General features: G+C 40.8%; 1 protein-coding gene across 4 annotated transcripts in view; it reads left to right on the top strand.

Annotated features, from left to right (window-relative positions):
• Positions 1-3,588: 3,588 nt before the first annotated feature.
• The window catches only part of adamtsl3 (ADAMTS-like 3), a 198,397-nt gene continuing 177,409 nt past the window's right edge, over positions 3,589-24,576 (top strand). The window contains exons 1-2 of one of the 4 annotated variants that reach the window (XM_034581514.1): positions 3,589-3,870; positions 5,706-5,821. In XM_034581514.1, the coding sequence (XP_034437405.1) occupies positions 5,762-5,821 (60 nt within the window). In that variant the 5' untranslated portion in view covers positions 3,589-3,870; positions 5,706-5,761. Of the gene's footprint in view, positions 3,871-5,705; positions 5,822-24,576 lie in introns of those variants that run through there. The other 3 variants (XM_034581509.1, XM_034581511.1, XM_034581512.1) reach the window with 3 other exon arrangements.

Below are 24,576 nucleotides of genomic sequence, written 5' to 3'. Positions count from 1 at the left end.
GAGTCTTTAAAGTCACAGAGTTGTTTAGTCTGACAAAGCAAACAAAAAGTCCGGTAAGTGGATACTTTCGTCTTTTTGTTGGGATGTACTGTAAATGTAAGGATGTACAATCTAAAACAAACAGCCCTGTTCACTATGACTAAGTCATTACAAATTCAGTCCATTTAATACAATGTTGTTTGTTGAACGCCAAACAGAATGAAGCTGTAATAATTTGAAAAGGAGACATGTTTAACTGTAAAGATCCATATATAAAACCAACTGCAACATTACGCTAGACTGAGATTAATTTCTTTAACTTTGTCATGGTTTCATGTCAGCTGTTGTTTTTGATGACAGATCTGATCCTTTTGGAAAGTGACGATTAAATTAAAAATAAACTATTTGTTTGGTACTTTTCAAATACAAGTACCAAAAGTGCTTTAAAAAACAATACGAAATAAAAATAATAATAATAAAGCTACAGATAAATGCCATAGACATCATATGATAAAAGCTATTTTATAAAGATGTCATAAGAAGTGAGATAAAACAGATAAGCTATTATTCCAGTCTATGCTAGAAAATAGGGGCCCTCACGGCAAATGCTCAGTCAGATTTTAGAATGGCTAGCAATGCTTTACCAGAGGATCACAGACTGTGCGTAGGGAGATAAAAGTCTGAAAGATCTGGAGGGGCCAGCCCACATCTGGCTTTAAAAGTAACACAAAGAATTTTTAAATCATCCTAAAATAAACAGGCAGCCAGTGCAAGGATGCTGAAACAGGGGTGATATGGTTGCATTTTGTGAATTGTGTCAAAAGCCGAGCGGCAGCATTCTGGTGATGCATTCAGCATTCTGATTTTTTTATTTTAACTGGATGAAGGATGCTAGCAAACATTAGCGACAGCCTGGGTTGCAGCCCCTCAGACATGTCCTGTGTAGGCCAAACAGTAGTAGTAGTTTTTACTGAGAATTCAGTTCCTGGTTAACAGGAATCCTGACCAGGAGAAGCTGACCGCAATGATGGCAATGGTGGCAAAGACAACAACTTCCATGACAACATGCTACATTATGACGTCCCAAAAACAAACCAACAGACAAACCAGGGAGTCAATAAAAATATGCTCAGGGGACAGGTTTGCATCATGTGCATGAAACTGGTTATTGCAATCATACTCCATAGTGGTCCCTGAAGGAGGGATCTGGAGGACAAACAGTTCTTCAGCAAATAGGAGAGTTCAGGCTGAGTTTGAAAGGTTGAGTGGGATCTTTCTTTTTAAACACATTTCTTGTTTGGGGCGGCACGGTGCTGCATTCAGAATCAGAATCAGAATCAGAATCAGAAATGCTTTATTGATCCCAGAGGGAAATTGTGTTTGTTACATGGCTCCATGCAAGATTAGAAATATGGGCTTATAAAGATTTACAAAATATATGAAATAAAATATAATAAAATATGAAATATGTACAATATGTTCCTTCTGTACAGTATTTACTATAAACATAGATATGTCGGATATTGCTGGCATTGTAATGAGTCCAGTCGGTTGACTCAGAGGGAGGAGTTGTATAATTTGATGGCCACAGATAGAACATCCTCAGCATAGTCCGGCAGATGTTGAAGGACCTCAGCCTCCTCAGGAAATAGAGGCGGCTCTGGCCCTTCTTGTAGAGGGCATCAGTGTTCTTAGCCCAGTCCAGCTTACGGTCTAAAAACACTCCCAGGTATTTGTAATCCTCCACAATGTCCACGCCGACCCCCTGGATGGAAACAGGGGTCATCAGTGTCCTAAACCTCCTCAGATCCACAACCAGCTCCTTTTTCTTTGTCTCGTTGAGCTGCAGGTGGTTCTGCTCACACCATGTGGCAAAGTTAGGCACCAAGGTTGCATGTCCAAAGACTTGCAGGTTAATTGGAGACTGTATATTTGAGTGGGATTGAGGGGCGGTTGTGGCTGAGGGGGCAGAGCGATCATCTTCCAACCAGAATGTTGGCAGTTCAATCCCAGTCTTACCCATCTAACCCCAAGTTCCTCATAGAAACTGGCAAATATAATAATAATAACCTGTACTGTGAGGCACTTTAGCGTGGTCATCAAGACTAGAAAAGCGCTATATATATATACAGACCAGATGGTTGCTTGTGTCTATTTGTCGGCCCTGTGATAGACCAGGGACGAGCTGACCTGTCGGATTGGCTGCATCAAAGGATAATCATCATTGTTATCAACACAAGGACTGAGCCATACGCGCACTACACGAGAATGTGCGCGTGCACAAAACATTAAAATTCCTTTTAGATCAGATTGCTTCTCCACAAATATCACAGTGTAATCTTGAAAGGAATATTCCAGGAAATTAACTTTTGGTCTTAAAAGTGGATTTACACATAGTAAAGGGCACAAGTTAAGCTCTTTATATCTTTCATACCACTTGGTTATTTTGCTGTACTTTGCCACAATTCCAAGCAAAGTTAAAACAATGACAATTACCTTAAACCAGCTGTGACTCGGTGAACCTGAGGCTTTGGGGGTCTCGAGGGCTCAGTGACTTTGTAATCACATCCCTCAGGAATACCGATGCTCACAATGTTGATATACAGCTGCAAACAAAAAACTGAATGGGTTATGAGTCTAACAGAGTAACAGCCATCATGTCAGCTCTGAGCCGTGGTACAGGTCACGGTCAACATGTGACAGTGGACCTGGTAAGAAGAGCAGGTCTGATGAGTGCACACTGATGATGACGGCTCCTCCATATGCTTTCTGCTCCACCACATGGGACAGGGGGCTTGGTCATCAGGCTCGCCTACGAAGCGCTGTGTCCACTTACTAACGACAACCAGGGCAATGCCGGAAATCAGCTATTTTATCCTTCAGAATAAAAGCAAGTAAAAAAAAAAATCGTACTGAAGGTATAAAAAAACTCCAACACAAGCAATAAAAAACTAATAAATAACATAAATAAAATCACCACTGCACTCTACACTGTGAAAATGGGTTATTAAACTAGAGCTGTAAATCAAAAACGAGTTTACTCCCTAGTTTTTATCATTAATCAGAATTTTTTTTCCACAGCTTCCTTTATTTAATTTCATCATTAGTCCTTTTCTTGTCTGTCCCTGTCAGCAAAAATGAAAATCATTAAGCACACATAAATAACAACAGTCTGACATTAGACAAGTCTGTTAACCAGTAAACATGTTAACACACAAAACCACACATGGCACCACACCAAAGGATTTACTCCTTGATTCATGGTGGAGGCAGCAATGAACTTACAATCTCTGATGAACATGGGAACCAGTACAAATAACGTAAAGGGACCTGCCTACCCTGCTATTCATCTTCATGGCACCAGCAAAGTCCCCCCACATGGGTTTGTCACATAGGACGATACAAGTCCACATAGACCACATTCACCCCACACAAGGACACACATGGACATGTGGACTGGCCAGTTGTTTAAATACATGTATGAAGCCTGTAGAAATATTATAAGTGGATAAGTTAGGCTAACACCAGCTAAAAAAATGAAGGTTGTACAAAATAAATCAACTCTGTCAGTGTTTTAATTTGAAAGCGACGATCGGAAGCTGTGTATCTGCGTCTAAGTTGACACTGGTCCCAAGTTGTGCGTCAGGCAGACGGAACTGTGCGCTGCCCGGAGACAGGAGACACTTCACCGGGGACACGAAGCTGCTGCACGGTGTCTTCCTGACCCACACCCTCCCCGTCACCCACTTCCCGGACGTGTCAGTGTTGGACTCGGGCTGTGGGCTCCGGGACTTACTCACATAATCGGACTGTTTTTGGAGCGAATACCTGATGCTGCATCTCCGTATGAGCGCATAGGGAGCGCAGGAGCTCTCCCCCTCAGGAGGTGAGGTGTGTATTCCTCCCCCAAACACCCACACGCACACGCACACACGCACACTGATGCTCTGATGCTCGGTGAGCAGCAGTGATCTGTCTCTGCTGCACACATGGAGCAGACACACATGTTCTCTGCACACGCTGACTGCTCCTGGATGCAGGTGAATTTTTCTGTCAGCTCCCTCTAATACTCGGATGTTTCTTGTTGTTTGTCATCGGCGTTTTACTTCACCAACTCGGCTGTCATTTTCATTAATCACTAATTAACTAACTAATCATAAATTATTTCATCGATTAAATGTCAAATCTTTCTGACAGATGTCCAGTGACAAGTCTAAATTCTCCCGAGTGATCACCTTCTAGTGTTTATTTCCCATCAACTTGCATTATCAGCAGACAATTTAGTTTGAATATCAGGTCTTGTATATTAATATTCTGTTGCAATAAAAAATAATAATTAAAAAAAGATGATTATCATACATTTCTGATGAATTAGCAGGATTACAAACCAATGGGGGCTGCTGCCCGAGCATACCTGGTTCACAATTTCAATCATTGCAAATTCGTTTTTTCATAAGAAGCTTCTGAACTGAAGGATGAAGTAAAGTCACACCTGTAGTTTCACTGAATCTTGAAGCGTCTTCTATTGGAGGGCCCCTGAGTTAAGACCTAGTCCTAATGGTGTTTTTAAAGGGCTGATTTAGTTTTGCACTTTCATGAAACAGGAAGGTATAGCCAGATTTTCTTATTTTATCAAGTCAAATTCAATGCAGCAGTTGCTGAGATATTCAGAATTTTGTCCTTGGTATGAGTTATGCTTCAAACATGCCGGATCCTACATTTCCCATTAAGCATTTCAGTAGAATTTGGGGACTTTTATCAGCCAAGCACTGACTTAAGCATGTGCACCAAATCAAAGGCTGCATCCTTCTGAGGCTGCATTTGAAGACTTCGTGACAGAAACATGATTAGGCTGTCCCATTGCATAGGCTACTACAAACAAGACAACAGAGGTTTCAACAGGTGGATCCTTCTCAGGCCGACCTATCCCAGGATTCAATTTGTCTCCACCACACAATGACAAATTACTTAGCAAAAAAAAGAAAACGACAATGACAAAACAGAATCCGAGGAGTACAATTTTAAATATTAGGATTTAACTCAATCAATAGCTAACAGTAAAAATGTAAAAAAATCAAAGGAGTGACATTTGTGATTTTATATCTATGTTAAATAAAGCTTCAGTTAGCTGCAAGAAGTGCTCTAAGAAGCCAATGTTACAATGGACAAGCTGGTGACACATAGGGAATCCTCCGTAGACCTGACGGTTTTATGTGGGTTCAGCCTTCGTGGTCTACGTGGCCTAGACCACTCTAGACCACTTTTCTCCGAAAGATGCAGCCGCTGAACTGGAGCTTATATGTCATTTTGCTTCTACTCCAAACCCAAGTTGATGACCTGGTGACATCACTCTGACTTAAATTTCTCCAGAAACACACACTGAGCGCTCCGTTCAGGACTTCATCTCATCTGTTTATAGTATACCTACATGTATTTTACTAAATACACTTATGCTTCATCAAGTTACCACACACTGATTACTAACCTATAAATATTCAATGCACAAAGTTGGGTTTATCTGGGTGGTTGAGAGTCCACATCTCAGCTTTCCACTGGGGCCCGTCAGTCGCCTAATCCAGCCCTGTTAACTGGTGGTTTCATCATGAATAACTGCATATTAAATAACATTTTGTTTAATCTATTGTGGTGTCACTTAAACATCACAGTCAAACCACGGTGCTGCTGTAGAAGTATTTTAATTTGTTGTGTTCACTTCCTGTCCACAGTCTGGGGCTCGCCCAACTGTAGTGAGAAGCTGACCTGGGGAGAAATCCAGAAAAGGATGGAATCATTTATCCTCTGCAGGGCTGTCCTCATCTTCCTCATGCTTCCCTGTGTCCAGGTACTGAAAACGAATGGATGGATGGATGGATGGATGGATGGATGGATGAACTGGTCTCATTTACCGTCATAATATTAGCAAAATATTAAGTACACATTACGATGCTCAGTTGCAGCAACACATATATTTTTGTACATTCAGTGTAGATTTGAGCTTTTACCACCTGGCTCACTGTCACGGCGGATCATCACATTTACTGGTGAATAAAATGAACATGGACCCAATTAGAGAAACCCTGTCAGCTTTTCCACAGGTTGAAAGGTTGCTGGGCAGACTGGAGATCCTTCTGGGGACGTGTGTATGAACTGTGGAGAATGTCACCTCCGTACATGAAGCGATACTGAGCACAGGATTTTCTCTGGCAAATATAGCAGCTACTTAATCCCTGACAACAGACATCTGTGGACCTGGTGTTCTCCATGATCAGCTTTATTTGGATCATGTTTCTTTATATGAATCTTAGTGGAAGACAGAAATTACTCACACAGACTTATTTATAAGCAGATTGTTTAATTTGTTACTCAGTTCTCTGTCAGGCCAGAACCATTTAGAGAAGCAAAGCAGGATATTCTGTCCTGTCTTTTTTTCGGAGGCTGGGATTTGTAACATTCCAGGGTTTACTGTTGTTATTCTGCTGATTGGGAATTAAATTTTGAAGGTTTGGACAGGTTATCCACTGCTTATAAACTGCACACACAGCCACAGGGTGTTGTTTTTTAACATCAAATAAGGTTTTTGGTGAGGTAATTCACTGCCTCAAAGAATCAATGGCATAAAGACATACATCTAGGGTTAAAATACTCAATATTGGCAGGAATTGATGTGCAAAAGCCCATATCAACCAAACTCTTAATAAGCAAATTGATACGCAACTATCTTACTGTAAAGTAACAGCTTCAAAATTGTAATGGTATGATGACTTGTATAAGGAGAATGGTGCCTCTGTCTTTCGTACACTGGTCCCTAATGCTTGCTCTTGTGACTATGGCAAGCAGATATGATCTACCATAAAAAGTGTTAGACTGAATGAACTGCCAGAATCAGACCTAGCAAATCCAATTGGTGAACTGTAGATCAGTTAAAAAAAGATTTAGATCTCATTAAAAATAAACATTTATCCCTAATAATGAGTGATGCTAAGTGAGGAAACTTTGAAAATATCAAGATTTCTAAACAGAGTTTGGCTTGTTAGTAACAGCGACACCACTTCTGGTTAAGGAAGCATAGGATCATGATGAATTCACACCGTTAGGCTGAGTTTCAGGTCAGTGAGCAGGTCTACACAGTCAGAGCTCCATGAATTAGTCTTATTATTGTGAGAGCAGAGCTTCACATCCCAAAACTGACCATTGCATTATTGAGGTTTTATGTTTTTCCAGTTTTAACCTTTCTACACATTATGTAAACTTTTCAAATGTTTGACTTTGCCACCCCCCAGCAGACAACACATTGTAACCAACAAACATCTTCGAGTGATGCTAAGACTAAAAGTGGCAAATGGCAGGCCACTCTTGTTCTAGTGTCATTTACTGATTTTTGGAGTACTACATTAGTGCACTTTGTAATCGTTACTACATTGTGACATGAGTACTCAGCAGTCATAACTACATTATTACATGTGTACTCAGTAGTCTTTATTACATGAGCACTCTGTAATCATTACTTCATTATAACTTGAATACTCAGCCTTCATTACTACATTATTACATGAATACTCAATAATCATTATTAAATTTTTACAGGAGCACTCCATAATCATTACTCCATTACAACATGAGCACACATACTTTGAACATTTGACTGATCAGATGCTTTGACCATGCATTCACACTCCCTAGCTGCCAGCGATCCTGAGATGGCTTGATGTTATTTGGTGGTGACTGTGGGGTAAGCCTGCATGGTGGTTGAGGAAGACAGAACACATAGGTATTGTATCTGTTCTACTGAGCTACTCTTAACATAACACGTCACATTAAAGGGTTAGGACTGAGAACCATTATTATTCTTCGTCCAAGGAAGGTTACAAGGCTTATTCTCTCCCACCCATCAGTTCTTCTTCTTCTTCTTCTTCTTCTTCTTCTTCTTCTTCTTCTTATACCTACGTGTGCTTTGCCATCACTTGCAACCTGTCACTTGATAAAGTAATCGACGAGCGCATTGCTAAAGCTACAGGCATGATGTCCAAACTGAGCAAGAGATTGTGGGACAACAACCAGTTGACCTTGAACACTAAACTTCTAAAGTGTACCTGGCATGTGTCCTTGGTACCTGCTTTAAGGCAGTGAATCCTGGACGACCTATGCCAGATAAGACTGGAAGCTTTCACCTGTGCTGTCTACGACGCATCCTCAACATCACATGGTGAGATAAAGTCACCAAGATCTTGAATGAGGTTATTTGCTGTGATGAATAAAGTCCACTGATAGAGGTGATACACAGAGAGAGAAGGATCAGGATCATTTGTTCTTCATGACTGCTTCATCACCAATTTATTTGTCCCCTTGTTGACTATGTCCCCAGGTCAATTGATTGTTACTATGGAGCTATCTTACAACATCATTATCTTGTTTGTTTTCTGTTGAAGGTGCAGTGAGATGATTATTTACAACAGCACATGAAGTTCATGGAAATTAATGCACACTGCAGAGGCTGTGATTTTTTTATGAGCCCCCAATGTTTATAAAATTATATGTGTTTACATCACCTGTCAAATGATTCTAGCAATTTACATAATTTAGACGTTTTAGGAGAACTGCTGTGCACCTTCTGTGCATCCCGTGACTTAAAGAATCAGTTTAACCCTATGCCTGAATACGGTCAGTCTGAATACAGTCAGCCTTTGTTTATTGAATATAATATCAATAATTATCGCAATATAACTTTTCCTCAATAGAAATTTAAAAAATGCCGATATAACGTATAACATAACAGAAGTTCCTTCCGCAAATTACGACATAACGCTGTGTATTAGCTTCTTTGTTGCAGAAAAAGCGACGCCCCGTTTACCGAGGAACATAAATATGAATTCAGCAGGTTTTTATAAAAATCAGTTCTATGTGTGAGTGATTAGAAAACATCAGAGGAGCAGAGTCACTTGTTGACCTGCGGAGTAATGTGCCTCAGTGCAGTGGTGCTGATTTACGATAAGATAAAATAAAACTTTATTGATCCACACATCGTCGAAATTCAGTTGTTACAGCAGCAGGCATGTCAGAACGAGGTAAAGACAAGAGAATAAATAAATACAAAAATTAAAAATTCAATTTTAAAAAGTATGTATATTATATACACCTTTTCACTGTAGTGGTTTGTGTGAAATGTTCTAAGTAAAGTGCAGTGGCACAGCATGATTGTAGAATAACATTATACATACACACAAATGTGCAAACAAATTGGTTTATTGGTTATTTGGTTTATATCGGATTATATATCGATATCGACTGATATAAAAAAATATATAGTGAAAAGTTTTTTCTTTTGAGAGTGGTGTATGATTTAAGTTTAGTGTTAATAGTGTTTGGCAATAGGGACGGGTATATAAATCTGTGCATGCGTCATCCATATCTGGTTTGGTCAACAAAAAGAAAACCTTCTCCCTGAATCCATTAAGAGTTTGTGTGGTCAATTGAGAAGTAAAGGAATGTTTTTGGTGCATTGAACTAAAGGGGGAGGGTTAGAGTATATGCTTGGCTAGCTGCATGGATTATCGCAAGCAGATGTGGGATCAGAATCATGCCTGATTGCCTTTTATTGTTCTGATTTTTTTCTAGACGTGCTGCAAGATTTAGAGCTTGGTTGTCACTGACCTCAGATGATTGTGATTCTTTCTCTTTTCCTGGATTTGACCTTACATCCCCTCTTTTTTGTCACTAATATTTAAAAACGCTTGGTTTCTTGACTAAAAATAAAATGTTGGGGAAAGGCAGAAAGAGAAAACAGCTTCTTTCGTGGTATTATCACACCACAGAGGAGGTGGGTGGAGAAGTGAAGGAATGAGTGGTAGTGGAGAGAGGAAAAGAGAAGGACAAAGGGAAAGCAGCACTCCTCCACCTCTCTATTCGTCTGTTTCCTTTTGGCCTGGCCTTCCTGGTGCCAGCCTCTTCCTGTCATCCTTCAACCTCGATGTAGGGACAGCTGTTCAAACACAACCCATCAGTAGCAGCTCTGCCTTTTCTCATCTCATTTACCCTGCTGCCAGTGGACACCCGCCCAAACTCCTACTCCCACCCTGGGTCCCAAACCCGATTCCCTCACCACCAACTTCCCCTTCCTACATACTCACAACAACAACTGGTCAAAATCACCAAGCTTTTCCTTTCACCTCCTCTGAAAACAGCATTGTCTGTGATGCCAATGAGCTATGAGGTATGACTTTGAGGAATGTTGTTGCCATTGTGTGTTGATGACAGAGGTGGAGGAATTGCATGGATCAGCTGGGGAGTAGGAGGAAAAGGGCAAAGTGGTAAAGACTTCATTTTTCTCTTCATTATTTACGAGGTGCAGAGACAGAATACAAACATTGTGATTTAACAAGCAGCCAGCCCACACTTACTGTAGGAGAGGCTTACTGACTATTAACAGCTAGGTCTATGCTGGTAACGGTAGGCACAAGTCCAGTCCTCACAGTAATGGAGGAAAACTGGGTCAATTCTTACCTGTAGGCTAGTGGCTAGCTAACCAGGTCAGATAACACCACATGTAGATGTAATCATTTAATAAATAACATTGGAATCACTGCAAGATGTCTTCCTATAGAAGGGACTTGTTGCCTGGCCTTAAAATGGACCACCTTCAACAAGCTAACAATCCATGTCTATAGCTATAGAACCTGACCTACATTGACCTATAAATTGTCAAGATTAGATTATTAGCTGATTGGGGTTTCTCATAGATTCAGTATACTGGTATCAGCACTTATACGTTGTTATTCTGTTGAGTCTGAACTTGTCCGATAGATAGTGCAGGGTAGCATGAGTACTTAAAAAATAATAATAATAATAATAATTCATTCAAAGTTTTTTTTAAATATTGTATTTTTTTTCTTTTCATGACTAGGCTTATACATTTAGTGGCTTGATAACTGCCAGGAGTACATCGAATATTAAATAGATATATTTTATTTCAAACAGTGTATACTAAAAGCTTCGATTATTTTCAATTCAATTCAATTTTATTTGTATAATGCCAAATCATAATATACATTATCTCAAGGAACTTTACATAGAAGGTCAAGACCTTAACATTTTTTAGAGAAACCCAACAGTTCCCACAACGAGCAGCACTTTGGCGACTGGAGAGAAAAAACTCACTCATTAACTGGAAGAAACCTCGAACAGAAGCAGACTCAATGTGGGCGACCGGTCGGGTGAGCAGTGAAAAATGGGGAGGAGAGGAGAGATGGGTGGAAAAGAGGGAAGAGAAGAGAGAGAGATAGGGGGGAGAGAGAGTAGAGAGACCTGAAACACTTGTGCACCATCAGGTTTCAGCTCTGACTAGTTATAATGAAAACAATAAGAGTGTAAAGATGTTATTAATGATAGAAGCAAAAATGTATATATATATGAATAATATATAATTATAATTATTATGATAATAAAGAGAAAGAGAGAGAGAGACTATGGGAGGGAAAAAACACATACAGGATGTTCCTAATTTTCCTGATATTGCGCAGGTGGAAGAAAGCTGTCTATAGAGACTTGTTTTAAATGTGGGTCAAATGACATGTCCTGGTCAAACATAACTCCAAGGTTCCTCACAGTGGAGCTAGGGGCCAAACTAACACCATCCAAGGAGACTATCTGGTCAGACAGTGTTTCTCTGAGACGTTGAGCTCCAATTACAATGACCTCAGTTTTGTCTGAATTTAGAAGTAAGAAGTTTGGGGTCATCCAGGCCTTGATGTTCTTGACACAATCCTGAAGTTGAACTAAGTGATTAGATTCATCAGGCTTCATAGACATGTACAGCTGGGTGTCGTCTGCGTAACAATGGAAGTGCACATGGTGCTTTCTGATGATGTTGCCTAAAGGGAGCATTTATAAGGTGAAGAGTATCGGTCCAAGGACAGAACCTTGTGGAAATCCATGACTAACTTATGTGTGCATGGAGGAGTCAATAATCTCATTTAATATGAAACTGTCAATTCGGAGGAAAACTTACTTAAAAAGTCTAGTTGGGATAGGGTCTAGTTGACAAGTTGATGGTTAGAGGACAAAACCAGTGAAGTCAGTTCAGAAAGATCAATCTGGTGCTACAGGTGGTTTTATGGTTTCTGTACTATACAATGTATCTGTAACCCACTTACTGGCCAGGTTACGATCTACTAGGTCCGATGGGGAGCTGAGGGACATAGACTGTAATAACCATAAATAAAAGTACACACAATACACAAACAATTAAATGCAAAGTGTAACTTTACTAACTTAAAGTGACAGGTGATAATTCACAAGCATTTGGAAAAACATTTGTATGAAAATAAAATTGGGCCCTTTAAAACAAATCAGTCGTTTTACGTCAGTCGTCTTTAAAGTCTGTTTCCTGTGATCAGTCTTGATGTGTTTTGTCACTCCACTGGTTAATGACAGTGACTGTTCCTGTGACGATTCCTTAAAAGAGTGTGCACCCTTTATTAGTGTATGTCGCAGTCCGGGTGTCTAGCACCATCCTACCACCACAGGGAATATTCAATGGATCTCTTCTTCCAGATGGAATCACGTTGGGAGGCTCGCCATCAATACGAAAGGATCTTCAAGTTGTTCTCACTCTGTCCATAAGACCTGACCGAGATCAATGAAAAGAACCGGGACCCCCCGGGTTCTGGCCGTTTCGCTCCAGCCACCCTCTGTCTCTCAGTTCGCTGCACTCAAAGCTCCACCAACTTTAACAAACTTCCAGTGACTTGTCTCAACTCCACTCCCTGTTCTGATCGCTCCCACATGAGCACGTTTCTCCTTTCTCTCACACACACCATCGATCATGCAGGTGTGGAGTGATCTGTCAATCATGTTGAGCTGGAGGCGGGACATAACTAAACAATCAACTCTGAATGGCTGAAACTCTCCCTACCTGCTGAATCTGCTAATCACGTTAAGCTGGAGGCGGGACATGATCAAACTATCACTTCTGAGTGGCTGATCTCACTCCTATCGAGGCATGATCCTTGATGTACATTTTAACCCTTCATTGTAACTGGGTTACATATCTTTGCTATTCATTTCTTTCACTGATGGTTATAATTTTGTTTGTAAAGAAGCTCATGAAATCTTTGCTTCTCAGAGTTAAAGGAATAGATGGATCAGTAGAGCTATGACTCTCTGTCAGCCCTGCTACAGCGCTGAAGGGGGTTGGGTTGTTCTTATTTTCTTCTATTAATAATGAACAATAGAAGGTCCTGGCATTTCTTTCTTGTAATTTATCAGGCTATGATCTTTCCAGGCTAGGTGAAAATAATCTTGGCTGCTGGAACACCACTTCCTCTCCAGCTTCCGTGATGTCTGTTTTAAAACACGTGTTTGAGAAATATACCATGGTGCTAATCTCCTCTGATTTGCTTTCTACTTTTTTAGTGGGGCGACAGCGTCAAGCTTTTCTTTAATGAGGCTGCTGTACTATTAACAAAGTTATTCACTAGTTTAGAATGAAGTTTTGATAAACTTCCTGTATTCTACTGACACTATGATGTTAATGGGAAAAGGAGGTTAAAGGACGCATTTTTTAAATTTGTTCACAGTTTTATCAGATAAACACCGACTATAATATAATTTCTGTCCAGAGTCAGTGTAGTCAATAATTGTAAATTCAAATGTAACTCAAAAATGGTCGGACAGAATAGGGTTTTGGGGATATATTGTTACATTTTCAATTTCTAAGCCATATGTCAGAACAAGATCAAGAGTGTGATTTAAACAGTGAGTGTGTTTATTCACATGTTGAGTAAAACCAATGAGTCTATTAATGAGTTAAATGCTGAACTAAGGCTGTCGTTGGCAACATCTACATGAATGTTGAAACCACAGACTATAATGACTTTATCTGTCCTAAGAAGAGCTCAGAAAGAAATTCAGAGAATTCAGATAAAAATTCGGAGTAATGGGCAGGTAAACAATATATGATAACTATATGAACTGGTTTATGTGATTTTCAGGCTTAGATGTACGAGGCTGATGATGAGACTTTCAAACGAATTATAATTATCTTTAGGTGGAGGGTTAATAAGTCCAATTAAAAGATTGTGGCGACCCCTCCACCTCTGCCTGTGCTTCGAGGAATATGAGTTTTAATAAAGGGTGGGGGGCGTCGCTTCATTTAAACCTACATATTCACCATTGTGCAGGCTAGTTTCAGTTAGACATAGTAAATCCATCTGATGGTCAGTAATCAGATCATTAATGAGTAGGCAGTTAGGATTGAGTGACCTGATATTTAATTAACCACATTTTATACTTCAATTTTTTTGTACTGATATATTGGTTGTATTAACTTTTATTAGGTTTGAATGTATTACTCCTCTCCTGTTTACTTTTGATTTAATGAATTTAGTTTGTCGGGGGGCAGACACAGTTTCTATAGGATATTGGGGGTGAATTCTCTAATAGAAGCGAAGAGAAGCGTGTAAGACTGCAACTCTCTCTCCTTGTCTCAACTCTGGACTGTCATGGTGTTGACTGTTTAAAATAGTTGTCATATTTCTAGATGTGAAAGCCCTTCTTGTGGCATCTCTGGTGCAGTAGGATGAGGAAAGTGAGACCAGCCCTACCTCCGCCCAGCCCTACCTCCCTAGTGAGACCAGGGAGGTAGGGCTGGGCGATATGGCTTAAAACAAATATCGCGATATTTTAAGTCTATATAGCGATACACAATATATATCTCGATATTTTGAAATCTCCTCTTAATCACTGTACAAATGTTAAATTCATAAAAGTCAGGAAGTGGCTAAGCTAGCGGACGTTAGCGGTCCCTGATTGCACCTCGTCGGATGATATCAGCCGACATTTAGGCTTAAAACACGGTGTAAATGACCTCGTTGCGAGTCATATAACAATGTTAAGGCTTGCCTTCTGATCATTGAGCAGCTGTGGATCATAGAGGAAATTGTGTTTTCAATGTTTGTTTCCACTGTTCTTCAACAAAGCCACTGACCGGCTGCTTCACGTGAATTTGCCTCGTATCTCACTGTGTAGCGGAGTGAGTGTGGGAGGAGCCCCGGGGCCTCTGTGTGTGTAAACACAATCGTCCACTCTTGCTGGAGTGAACGCCGCTCACGTTCATCATTTGTAAACTGATTCGTTCGGTTCAGCATTCACAATGAACATGAACAAACTGTCAATAACTTCTCTGAACTCTCGTCAACTCGCTGGGGCTCTTCACTTTCTTTCTTTCTCAACACGCTCTCTGAGTCTCTTCCCTCCTCTACTGATACAAAAATAGGAATCTACGCGGGAGAGTTTTCTGGATTGGCGGGGGAGTGAGCTGTCTGCTGTGAGAGGGGCATGAGAAGAGAGAAGCGAAACTCAAAAAAAGAATTTCATGTTGACGGCTTTTATACATCGCACGTGATACATCGAGTATATTCGATATATCGCCCACACTTATAAGCTTGTGGGAGCATCATTTGGTGTGTGGACGGTTCTCGTCCTCTGGGTTTTGTCACATGTGTCCATTACCTGGTGGTTATCAAGTTTGGATGTGTGTTCTTTTGTGTACTTTCTAAACTACTGCACTACACTTGACAACAGCTGAGACAGTGATATTTGAAAGGGGACATAGCATGCAAATTCCACTTTGTTAGTGCTTCTACAGGTTAATGTGGGTATCTGGCATGTCTACCAACCCAAAAACTCTGGGGAAAAACACTTGCGCATTTTGTTATAGTTCCTCTAAGTCAGAAACGTCATGCTTGAGCGACTCGATTGAGCTTCCTGGGTTTTGTGTCGTAAGAAGGAACTGGAAGTCTCCCTACATGGTCTTGGCCCACCCCCCCACCTCATCCCCCCCCGTCCCCCCACACTCATTACGCCGGGTTTACACCGGACGCAGCGAGGCTGCGAGGCAGCGCAGCGCCGTTCCCAAGCGCGCAGCCGCCTGGCTGTTCACACGGGACGAGCATTTCTCCGCTGGTCAGCCTGCGATTCACTCACATGTGGCATTTGTCTGGATCGTTGGGACTGGGAGGCTGCAGCAGCTGCTCGGGCGCGACCGCTCGCTCTCCCATGCGTGAGCTGGAATTTGTGTCAGCGCCACACAGCCAGCAGTGTGCAAGACTTCCGCAGTGTTCAGCACTACTGTAACACTGCGGAAGTCTTCCACACTGCTGGCTGTGTGGAAGACTTCCGCAGTGTTCAGCACTACTGAACGCCGGGTTATAGTAGTTACGCCGGGTTACAGTAGTTACGCCGGGTTAACACCGGACGCGGAAGCGCCGCTGCGAGGCAGCGCAGCGGCGTTCTCCAGCACGCAGCCGCCTGGCTGTTCACACGGGACGAGCATTTCTCCGCGCTGGTCAGCCCCATAGACTGTATATATAAGGTCAGCCCGCGATTCTGCTTTGTCCGCTTGTTGTTGTACCCGTTGAATGTCGGGGTTCGGGGGTAAATGATGGTCTTCATAGCCCCCCCCCCCACCACCACCCCTCTCTTTCTCTCTCTGTCTGTCTGCTTGTGTGCTTGTAGTGGATGGGCAGAGGGGGACATTTAATTATGTGATTGGGAAAATTAAAACTCCAGGACAACAGAAGGGGAATACAAAGTATGGGATGCATATTTGATAATTTATATCATATAAAATATGTAATTTATATTGTTTAAAATCATGGGGGGAGAGGGGGGAGGGGAGAGCTGGCTCATTAGCATTTAAAGGAACAGGCACTCAAAACAGGTCACTCTGTGGAGGGCTGTTTTATACAGGGTAAAAAGGGTGCTGTTTTATATGATCCTTGTGGTATTTTGACCAAAGTATGTTACAGACATTTCATTAAGACCCCAAGGAACCATATCAACTTGTGGTAAAATGGGCATGCTATGTCCCCTTTAAGTCTCAGGTGTGTACTGTCCTGTGAAATGAGGGATACTTACCATAATTTTGATACACTGCAAATAAGGTGGTACATTAACTGTTGGCTTGTTCACAATCTAACTGTTCCTCTGACTACATGTGGTTGTTGTCTTGTCAGACTTTGTTGTAGAAGTTTTGCATTGTTATGGTCAATATAATAGAGCCAAAAACAGTCATTATTTCTAAAATGTAGACTACACTGGATTTGAGATAAGTAAATCTTCCGTAGCTTCTGGTGTTCCAGGAATCCCTGTTTAGCAAAGGCTAATGAGAACAAAACTGTATGTGATCCCTGTTGAACCGGCTCTCATCAGGTTCGTGGCACTGCAGGGTCGCATGAACAACTTTGAAGGTGTTTCATGTGCCCAGAATTAGGGCTGGGCGATACAATGATATGACAATACAACAGCCAATACAATCGATAGAACTCATCCCATCCATGTTTTGACAGACAACACAAACAGCCAATGATAATGATAATACCAATCATGTGGCTGGAATAGAGTTATGCCCACATCAGTTAGGTTGACGCCCACATTACAGAGTGTAGGAGGAGCAGCAGCACGTGTTAATGTTTGGGCTCCTGCCTAGAGGTGAACGATGCAGTGGCAGAACTTTATCATGTTTTCAGCTACGTTCATTGTTTAAGCCGTTTTCCACCGCTGAATAATTACAACTCCGCTGCTTCAGGACCGACGCTCATTAAAGGTCTGGTCGTCCTGTGTCTCTGTCGGAGTCTGTATTTCTGTGTCCGTATGCTAATGAGAAAGGCGGTCCTAACTTCAGTCTCATACAGGATTGGTCATAGGAGTGTGATTATCCAGTCCGACTACTTCTGCCTTTCAATGCTGACTGTTGTCCAGTAGCGTTGCTGTTTGCAGTGTTGAGCCAGTTCACACTTAAAAAGAACCAGTTCACGTTCATTTGTTCCATTTTTTATTGGGATGATTTAGGTGACAAACCTACGGTCATGTGTTTAGTTCTGAATCGATGGTGTCGGATCATGTCTGCGGGTCGCTCCACTCACTTTAACACTGAGTCCTGACTGTGAGCGTCACGTCTACATGTTGTACTGAGCACAACATGTGGACGAGTCATTTTCATGATGTTTAAATGCAGCCTCATAAACTCTGGAATCAAACAAACACTAAGTTACTTCATGTGCTGATCAGGTCCTGATAACTAGTGATGAGTGTTTATTAGTTCAAGTGAGAGCAGAGAGGAGGAGGACACAGGAACTCCAGCTCGGTACAAACCAACTGCAGCTTCTGCTCTGATCACTGAGCAGCTGTGACCAGAGAAACTCTGTGTTTTCACTGTTCTTCAACAAAGTCACTGACCGGCTGCTTCACGTGAACGAGCTCTGATCTCACTGCCTGTGTCACTGTGAGCGAGTGAGTAGGGGGAGGGGGGGCGGAGCCCCGGGGCCTGTGTGTGTGTGTTTGTGCACTGTCTGGGAGCACACACACACACACACACACACACACACACACACACACACACACACACACACACACACACATTTTCTCTTGCTCCTGGTATTACACATAATGGCCTGATACGATGATGATTTAAAAAATGAACATGAATGTGAGTGACGTTCTCTCAGTTTGCTGACTACTACAGGGAAGATTTGCTAGGAATAGATTGCTTCTGTCTGGATTGCTCAGTTGACCACTCCTGCTCGAGACTGAGGTTAGGACCTCCTACCTAATTTACATATGGAAATAAATAAATGTGGAATTAAATTTATGTGGAAATAAATAAATTTATGGGGAATAAATAAATAGATGTGGAAATAAATTTAAGAAATGTATTAATTTATTTATTTCTGTATTTATTTATTTCCTTTTTTTTGGTTTATTTATAAACTTAAATCATTTTGCGTCCTCCATAAGTCAGGACATCAGGGTTAAAGTGACCGGAACGATCCGGAGACATGATCCAACATCATCGATTAATAACTAAATACAAGTGGTTATCACACACACACACACACACACACACACACACACACACACACTCCTGCAGACAGAAGCAGTGTTTTAACTTCTTTGTTGCAGAAGAAGCGATGCTTCAGATGCTAAAGATCAGTTCTATGTGTGGGTGATTAGAAAAAATCGGAGGAGCAGAGTCTGTTGTTAACCTGCGGAGTAATGTGCCTCAGTGCAGTGGTGTTGATTTAAGATAAGATAAGATAAGATAAAACTTTATTAATCCACACACCGGGGAAATTCAGTTGTTACAGCAGCAGGCAGGTCAGAACGAGGTAAAGACAAGAGAATAAAGAAATAGAAAAAGGCAATAGAATTTTTTTAATCAAAAATATTTAAAAAATGCGTAGTATGTACATTATATACACCTTTTCACTATAGTGGTTTGTATGAAACGTTATAAGTAAAGTGCAGTGGCACAGGATGTGTGTACGAGCAAGTAAAATCATTTTTTCCATAAGAACATTGTACATAAACGCAAATGTGCCAAACATGTATTTTCTGGTTATTTGATTTATATCGCCATATATATCGATATCGACTGAAATTAAATAAAACATTGTGATATTTTTTTCCATATTGCCCAGCTCTACCCAGAATTTATTTTTCTGTATGGTTGTGATGGATCTTTAATTCCTTTCTTGAATGAAATGAAGTGGCAGATGTGCAATGGTTGATTTTTCATTAAACTATGACAAATTTGAGTCCATTAGATCCTTACTGGCAATAGCAGTGAAGCCAGGAACAAGCTTTCAGTGTCACTCATCTCTGCCTATATGGTCGTCTCCACTCAGAGGCAGCTCTGTTCAAAGGAAACCTAAACCCAGATGAGGAGCGATTAAGATATCCATCTGGAGTAATGTAATTTTGACCATGTGGCCTACTGAGTAGGTCTGCCCTGTCGCTGTTATCAGCAATGTCATCATTTAGTCACTGCTTGGTTCATGTTTATTATTCAGTTGTGGACTCATTACAACTGCAGGTAGTTATCTTTTCATGTACTTCTGGTGAATTGGAGTTGTAGGGTTTATTATTATTTGAACCCGGCTCACCACATTCTTCCTCCCCCTTTTCTCTATTTCCTTCCTGGCCAGGAACAAGAGCTAGTAACCCTAACTCTTATTACGTTTCATTTTGTGATCTACCTTTGCCGTCAACTTGTTAACCTGTGATGTCTCCTGACTTCTCTCTGCTCCGCTGCCTGGGATTTATATCTCCTAAAGGGGCAACTAGTAAGTAGCTGCTTGGAAGTGCAGTGTTCCAGATCCAGATTTAAATCAATGTGACACATAAATGTGTTTAAGTAAGAATAGGGGCCCCTGGAGAGCAGCAAAATAACATTTAAGAGAAGGAAGAGAGGGAGAAATGTCTCCTTTCCTTCTCTCCTCTTTTCAGTTGAATTCTCGTTAGACGTCTTCAAGAAATTACTATCACCATGTTTTCTGTGCATTATCTATCATAAAATGATCCATAAATATATGTGGTAAGTACAGTAGTGACTGATGTACAGTGTAGGTAAGTATCTTGTATTTCTTTTTTGTATTTTCTTGCGTTTGATTCAGCAATAAACTTTTTCATGTTAAAAACAGGTGTCTTCTCCATTGTCAAATTGCAGCATTAACATGAATGGAAACTCTTTCTCACAGCATGTATGTGACTGCAGCGATATTCAGATATGCAGCCAGTAAAGGTGCCTGGGCAACACTACCTCGCCCAGAGGCTCACATTACTTACGCAGTCGACTTTGATCAAAAACCTTTTGTCACTAAAAATATGTAGGAAAGAAAGAAATGTAAACTTGATTCATTGATCTGTTCTATATGTCAAGTTTTTCTTTTGATTGACAAGCTGTAGGAAGTCTCATAATTGGATGGTTCCCACAGACAGTTTGATTGCATATTTGCTGTTATTTGTGAGCTGACAATATACTGAGGCAGCGTTTAGTGAAGCACTTTTATGAAATCTTGATTTCTGTCTGATGTATGATGGCATATGTTAAGCCTCTCTCTGTTGTTTAGGGTTATGTTTGAATACACTTCATCTGGAGAAATCTCCCTAAATAATATTTCCACCAAATCTGGTAAATTTCTGTCTTGGAGTGTTTTGCTGTCATTGCCTTTGTTATGCAGAATGTTGCAAGTTAAATTATTGTTGTGTAAGATTTAGGTGAAAGGGATCTATTTGCAGAAATTTTATATAAAATAATCCTAGTGTCTTTCATCTAAATTGTACAAATTTTGGTTTTCTTTACACTACAATGGGCCCCTTTATATTTAAATACGTTATATTTACATCAGGAGCAGGTCCTCAGAGTGGGCCTGTTTTTTACAGTACCCCAAACTGGACAAACCAAACATCTTTTGAGTTTTTATGACAACTGAAGGCTAAAATGGTTAGGTAAATGGTTTTGTATTTATATAGCGCTTTTCTAGTCTTGATGACCACTCAAAGCACTTTACAGTACAGTTTTACATTCACCCATTCATTCATACAGTGCATCTATTAAGCACTTTTTTTGTTCTATGAGAGGTTCAGCATCTTGCCCAAGGACACTTCGGCAAGCAGATGGGGAATACTGGGGATCGAACTGCCGACCTTCAGGTTGGAGGACGACCGCTCTACCCCTCAGCCACAGCCGCCCCTGTCATGTTTGGAAGGGGAGGGTGAGGAACATTCAGCTGCAACATGCAACTTCACCACTAGATTTCACTAAATACTAAACACTGAACCTTTAAATTCGTACATTTTTGCCATTTTTTCTACTTCTGTTTTTAATTTAAACATTTTCATGTCTCTTTTTGTGGGAAAATATGGCTCACCCTCTTGTACTGGTCCATCCCAAATAATATTTCTACCAAACCACTGGTGACATGTATTGTAATTCAAAATGGAGAGCTCCAGGTGTTTTATAGTTGATAGGTCAGATTTCACCAGATGTAGGCTGCAGATATAAGTCGTGTGTTTTACAAGAGCTGCATTTGTCGGCCGCATTTGTCGGCACCTTCGAAACGGGACAGTCTAGTCGCTCCGCTGTGATGCAATCGGTCATCATATGCAGTCTCTAAAGGATGCAGCCCCCGAATTGAAAGACAGTTATGGTATCTCCCCACCCCTTCTGCTTCCTGAATGTAACTTTCCCCCTTCACTATGGGAGACAGCAACAACATCTAAGCTGCTACCTTCACCCTGAAAATGTCAATATTTGGATCATGCTATTACACAGTCGACATATGTCTCACAGTTTTTATGGAGTTTTTTTGTGGGTGAACAGTCATTTTAATGACAGTGATTACCACTAAATGTGTAAATGCTCCATCAACACAAGAGCAGGACTTGTGATTGGTTTAAATAAATAAAAAGCCACCATATTTTCTCCTTGATGCAAAATCATAATTGGTGCAACCAGATCAGTGCTGTGTTTTTAAACCGTTACCCCATCCAGTGATGGGCAGGGAGTAGGGCTGGGGGATGTGGAAAAAAAAATGTATCAAGATCATTTTTTTATATCAGTCTATATCGATATATATCATGAAATAAATCAAATCACATATTTCTGTCATTTCTGCTTCAGATGGTAAACAAGATTAGTGGAATTACCTGTCTTTTTGGGAACATGCTTTCAACACAATTTGCAGTTTGTGCTACTCTGCTTCTTGTCGGACACTTAATAGCCAAAATATCTCCACAGTACCGAATTCCTCGGACCCTTCTTTTCAACAATGTCCTCGTCTTTTGAGCCTTTTTGTCTTCTTCAGTAAAGCTGTCACTCAAGTTTTCATTAACATTTTCTGTCGTCACTTTCACTTTTATCTCGCTGCCACCTGACCAGAATACGCAGAATACTTGTGTGCCACTGCATTTTGCTCCAAGCATCAGTACAAAAACACAACCCAAAGACTTGATGGCGTTGCACTTTCTTGTCAGAGATCCAGTGGGTTGCTTATGAGAGGCCTCTTTAAGACACTGTTCCCTCAGTGTGACCTGTTTATCACTCTCACCAACATTTACAGTACACACACACAGCCCAGGTTCAGTGTAAGCTCTGGTATTTCAGCTAAAGGTGAGGAGTGAAAAGATCACTCTGTATCTCCACACCACAAAAACTGCAGTGAGCCAGGCCATCACTAGTCACCTCTTCCCCCCTCACAGCTACTGCATACATGCTTTATGTGTGTGTGTGTGTGTGCGTGCGTGCGTGCGTGCGTGTGTATATTGATGTTCAGATAGAGGCGGCTGAAAAGCTCATTCATACACGCGGACAGTGTGGCCTTTCACTCTGAGCTGCAGCTCTGTTTCTACTCTGCTCTGGGCTAATCAGCTGGCTAGACTGTCTTTCTCATCCTTTCATTTTATTGTTTATCTCTGCACTGTCTCTTTTATTCTGTCTTGTTACAACAACAAAAAACAAGTATGTAAAAGCAACAAAAGTTCTCTAGGCCTGCTCACTCTCATTTTAATGCATTCAGATAATAACCAGAAAGAAAGGGGGGAACATACTTTCTTTCTGGAATGAACACAAAAAAATATATATATATTTTTTCTCAAATACAGTTATTTTTAGCCACAACTCATTAGCGGACTGTTTACTACAAACTGTTGACTTGTCAGTGATGTTATGTTCAATTCAATTCAATTTGATTTGTATAGCGCCAAATCATAATATACATTATCTCAAGGCACTTGACATAGAAGGTTAAGACCTTAAAAATGTATAGAGAAACTCAACAGTTCCCACAATGAGCAGCACTTTGGTGACTTTGGAGAGAAAAAAACACTTCATTAACTGGAAGAAACCTCTAACAGAACCAGACTCAATGTGGGCGGCCATCTGCCACGACCGGTTGGGGTGAGCAGGGAAAAATGGGGAGGAAAAAGAGGGGAGAGAAGAGAGATGGATAGGGGGGAGGGGCAGGAGAGGGGGAGAAAGAGGAGAGAGAGATCAGGAACACTTCACCATCGGGTTTCAGCTCTGACTAGTTATAATGAAAACAATAAGAGTGTATATATATTATTAATGATAGCATATATCACAAGTATACATGTGTGAAATGCTGATATAGATGTATAATGTAAATACTCAGCATTTTTTATTTATTTATTTAAATGTTTTTTCATTATTTTGCCTTTTTATATTTCTTTATTCTCTTGTCTACCTTATTCTGACCTGTCTGCTGCTGTAACAACTTTTCCTGCTGTGAGGATCTTATCTTATCTTAAATCAGCGCCACTGCACTGAGGCACATTACTCCGCTGGTCAACAAGTGACTCTGCTCCTCTGATGTTTTCACTCACGTGTAGAACTGATCTTTATAACAACCTGCTGAATTCATATTTATGTTCCTGGATAAACGGGGCTTCGCTTCTTCTGCAACAAAGAAGTCAAAACACTGCGTTACGTCGTAATTTGCGGAAGGAACTTCTGTCTGCAGGTGTGTGAGTGTGTGTGTGTGTGTGTGTGTGTGTGTGTGTGTCCGCTCCTCTCTGTCCCTCTTCACATACGAACTGATAATAACATGGGATATTCACCATCTAGTCCTATATTGTAAAATAGTTATTAATCGATGATGTCGGATCATGACTCCGGATCGTTCCGTCCCTTTAACCCTGATGTCCTGATTGTGCGCGCCACGTAACGTCTTGTGTTGTGTAGCAGGTTCAAACATGTGTCTCATAAACTCTAGAGCGAATCAAACACAAAGTAAACATCAGCAC

The sequence above is a fragment of the Hippoglossus hippoglossus genome, chromosome 3, assembly GCF_009819705.1.
Source record: "Hippoglossus hippoglossus isolate fHipHip1 chromosome 3, fHipHip1.pri, whole genome shotgun sequence".
Classification (NCBI taxonomy): Eukaryota; Metazoa; Chordata; class Actinopteri; order Pleuronectiformes; family Pleuronectidae; genus Hippoglossus; species Hippoglossus hippoglossus.
Note: the sequence above shows the minus strand (reverse complement) of the source record. Positions and strands in the feature narration are given on the sequence as shown.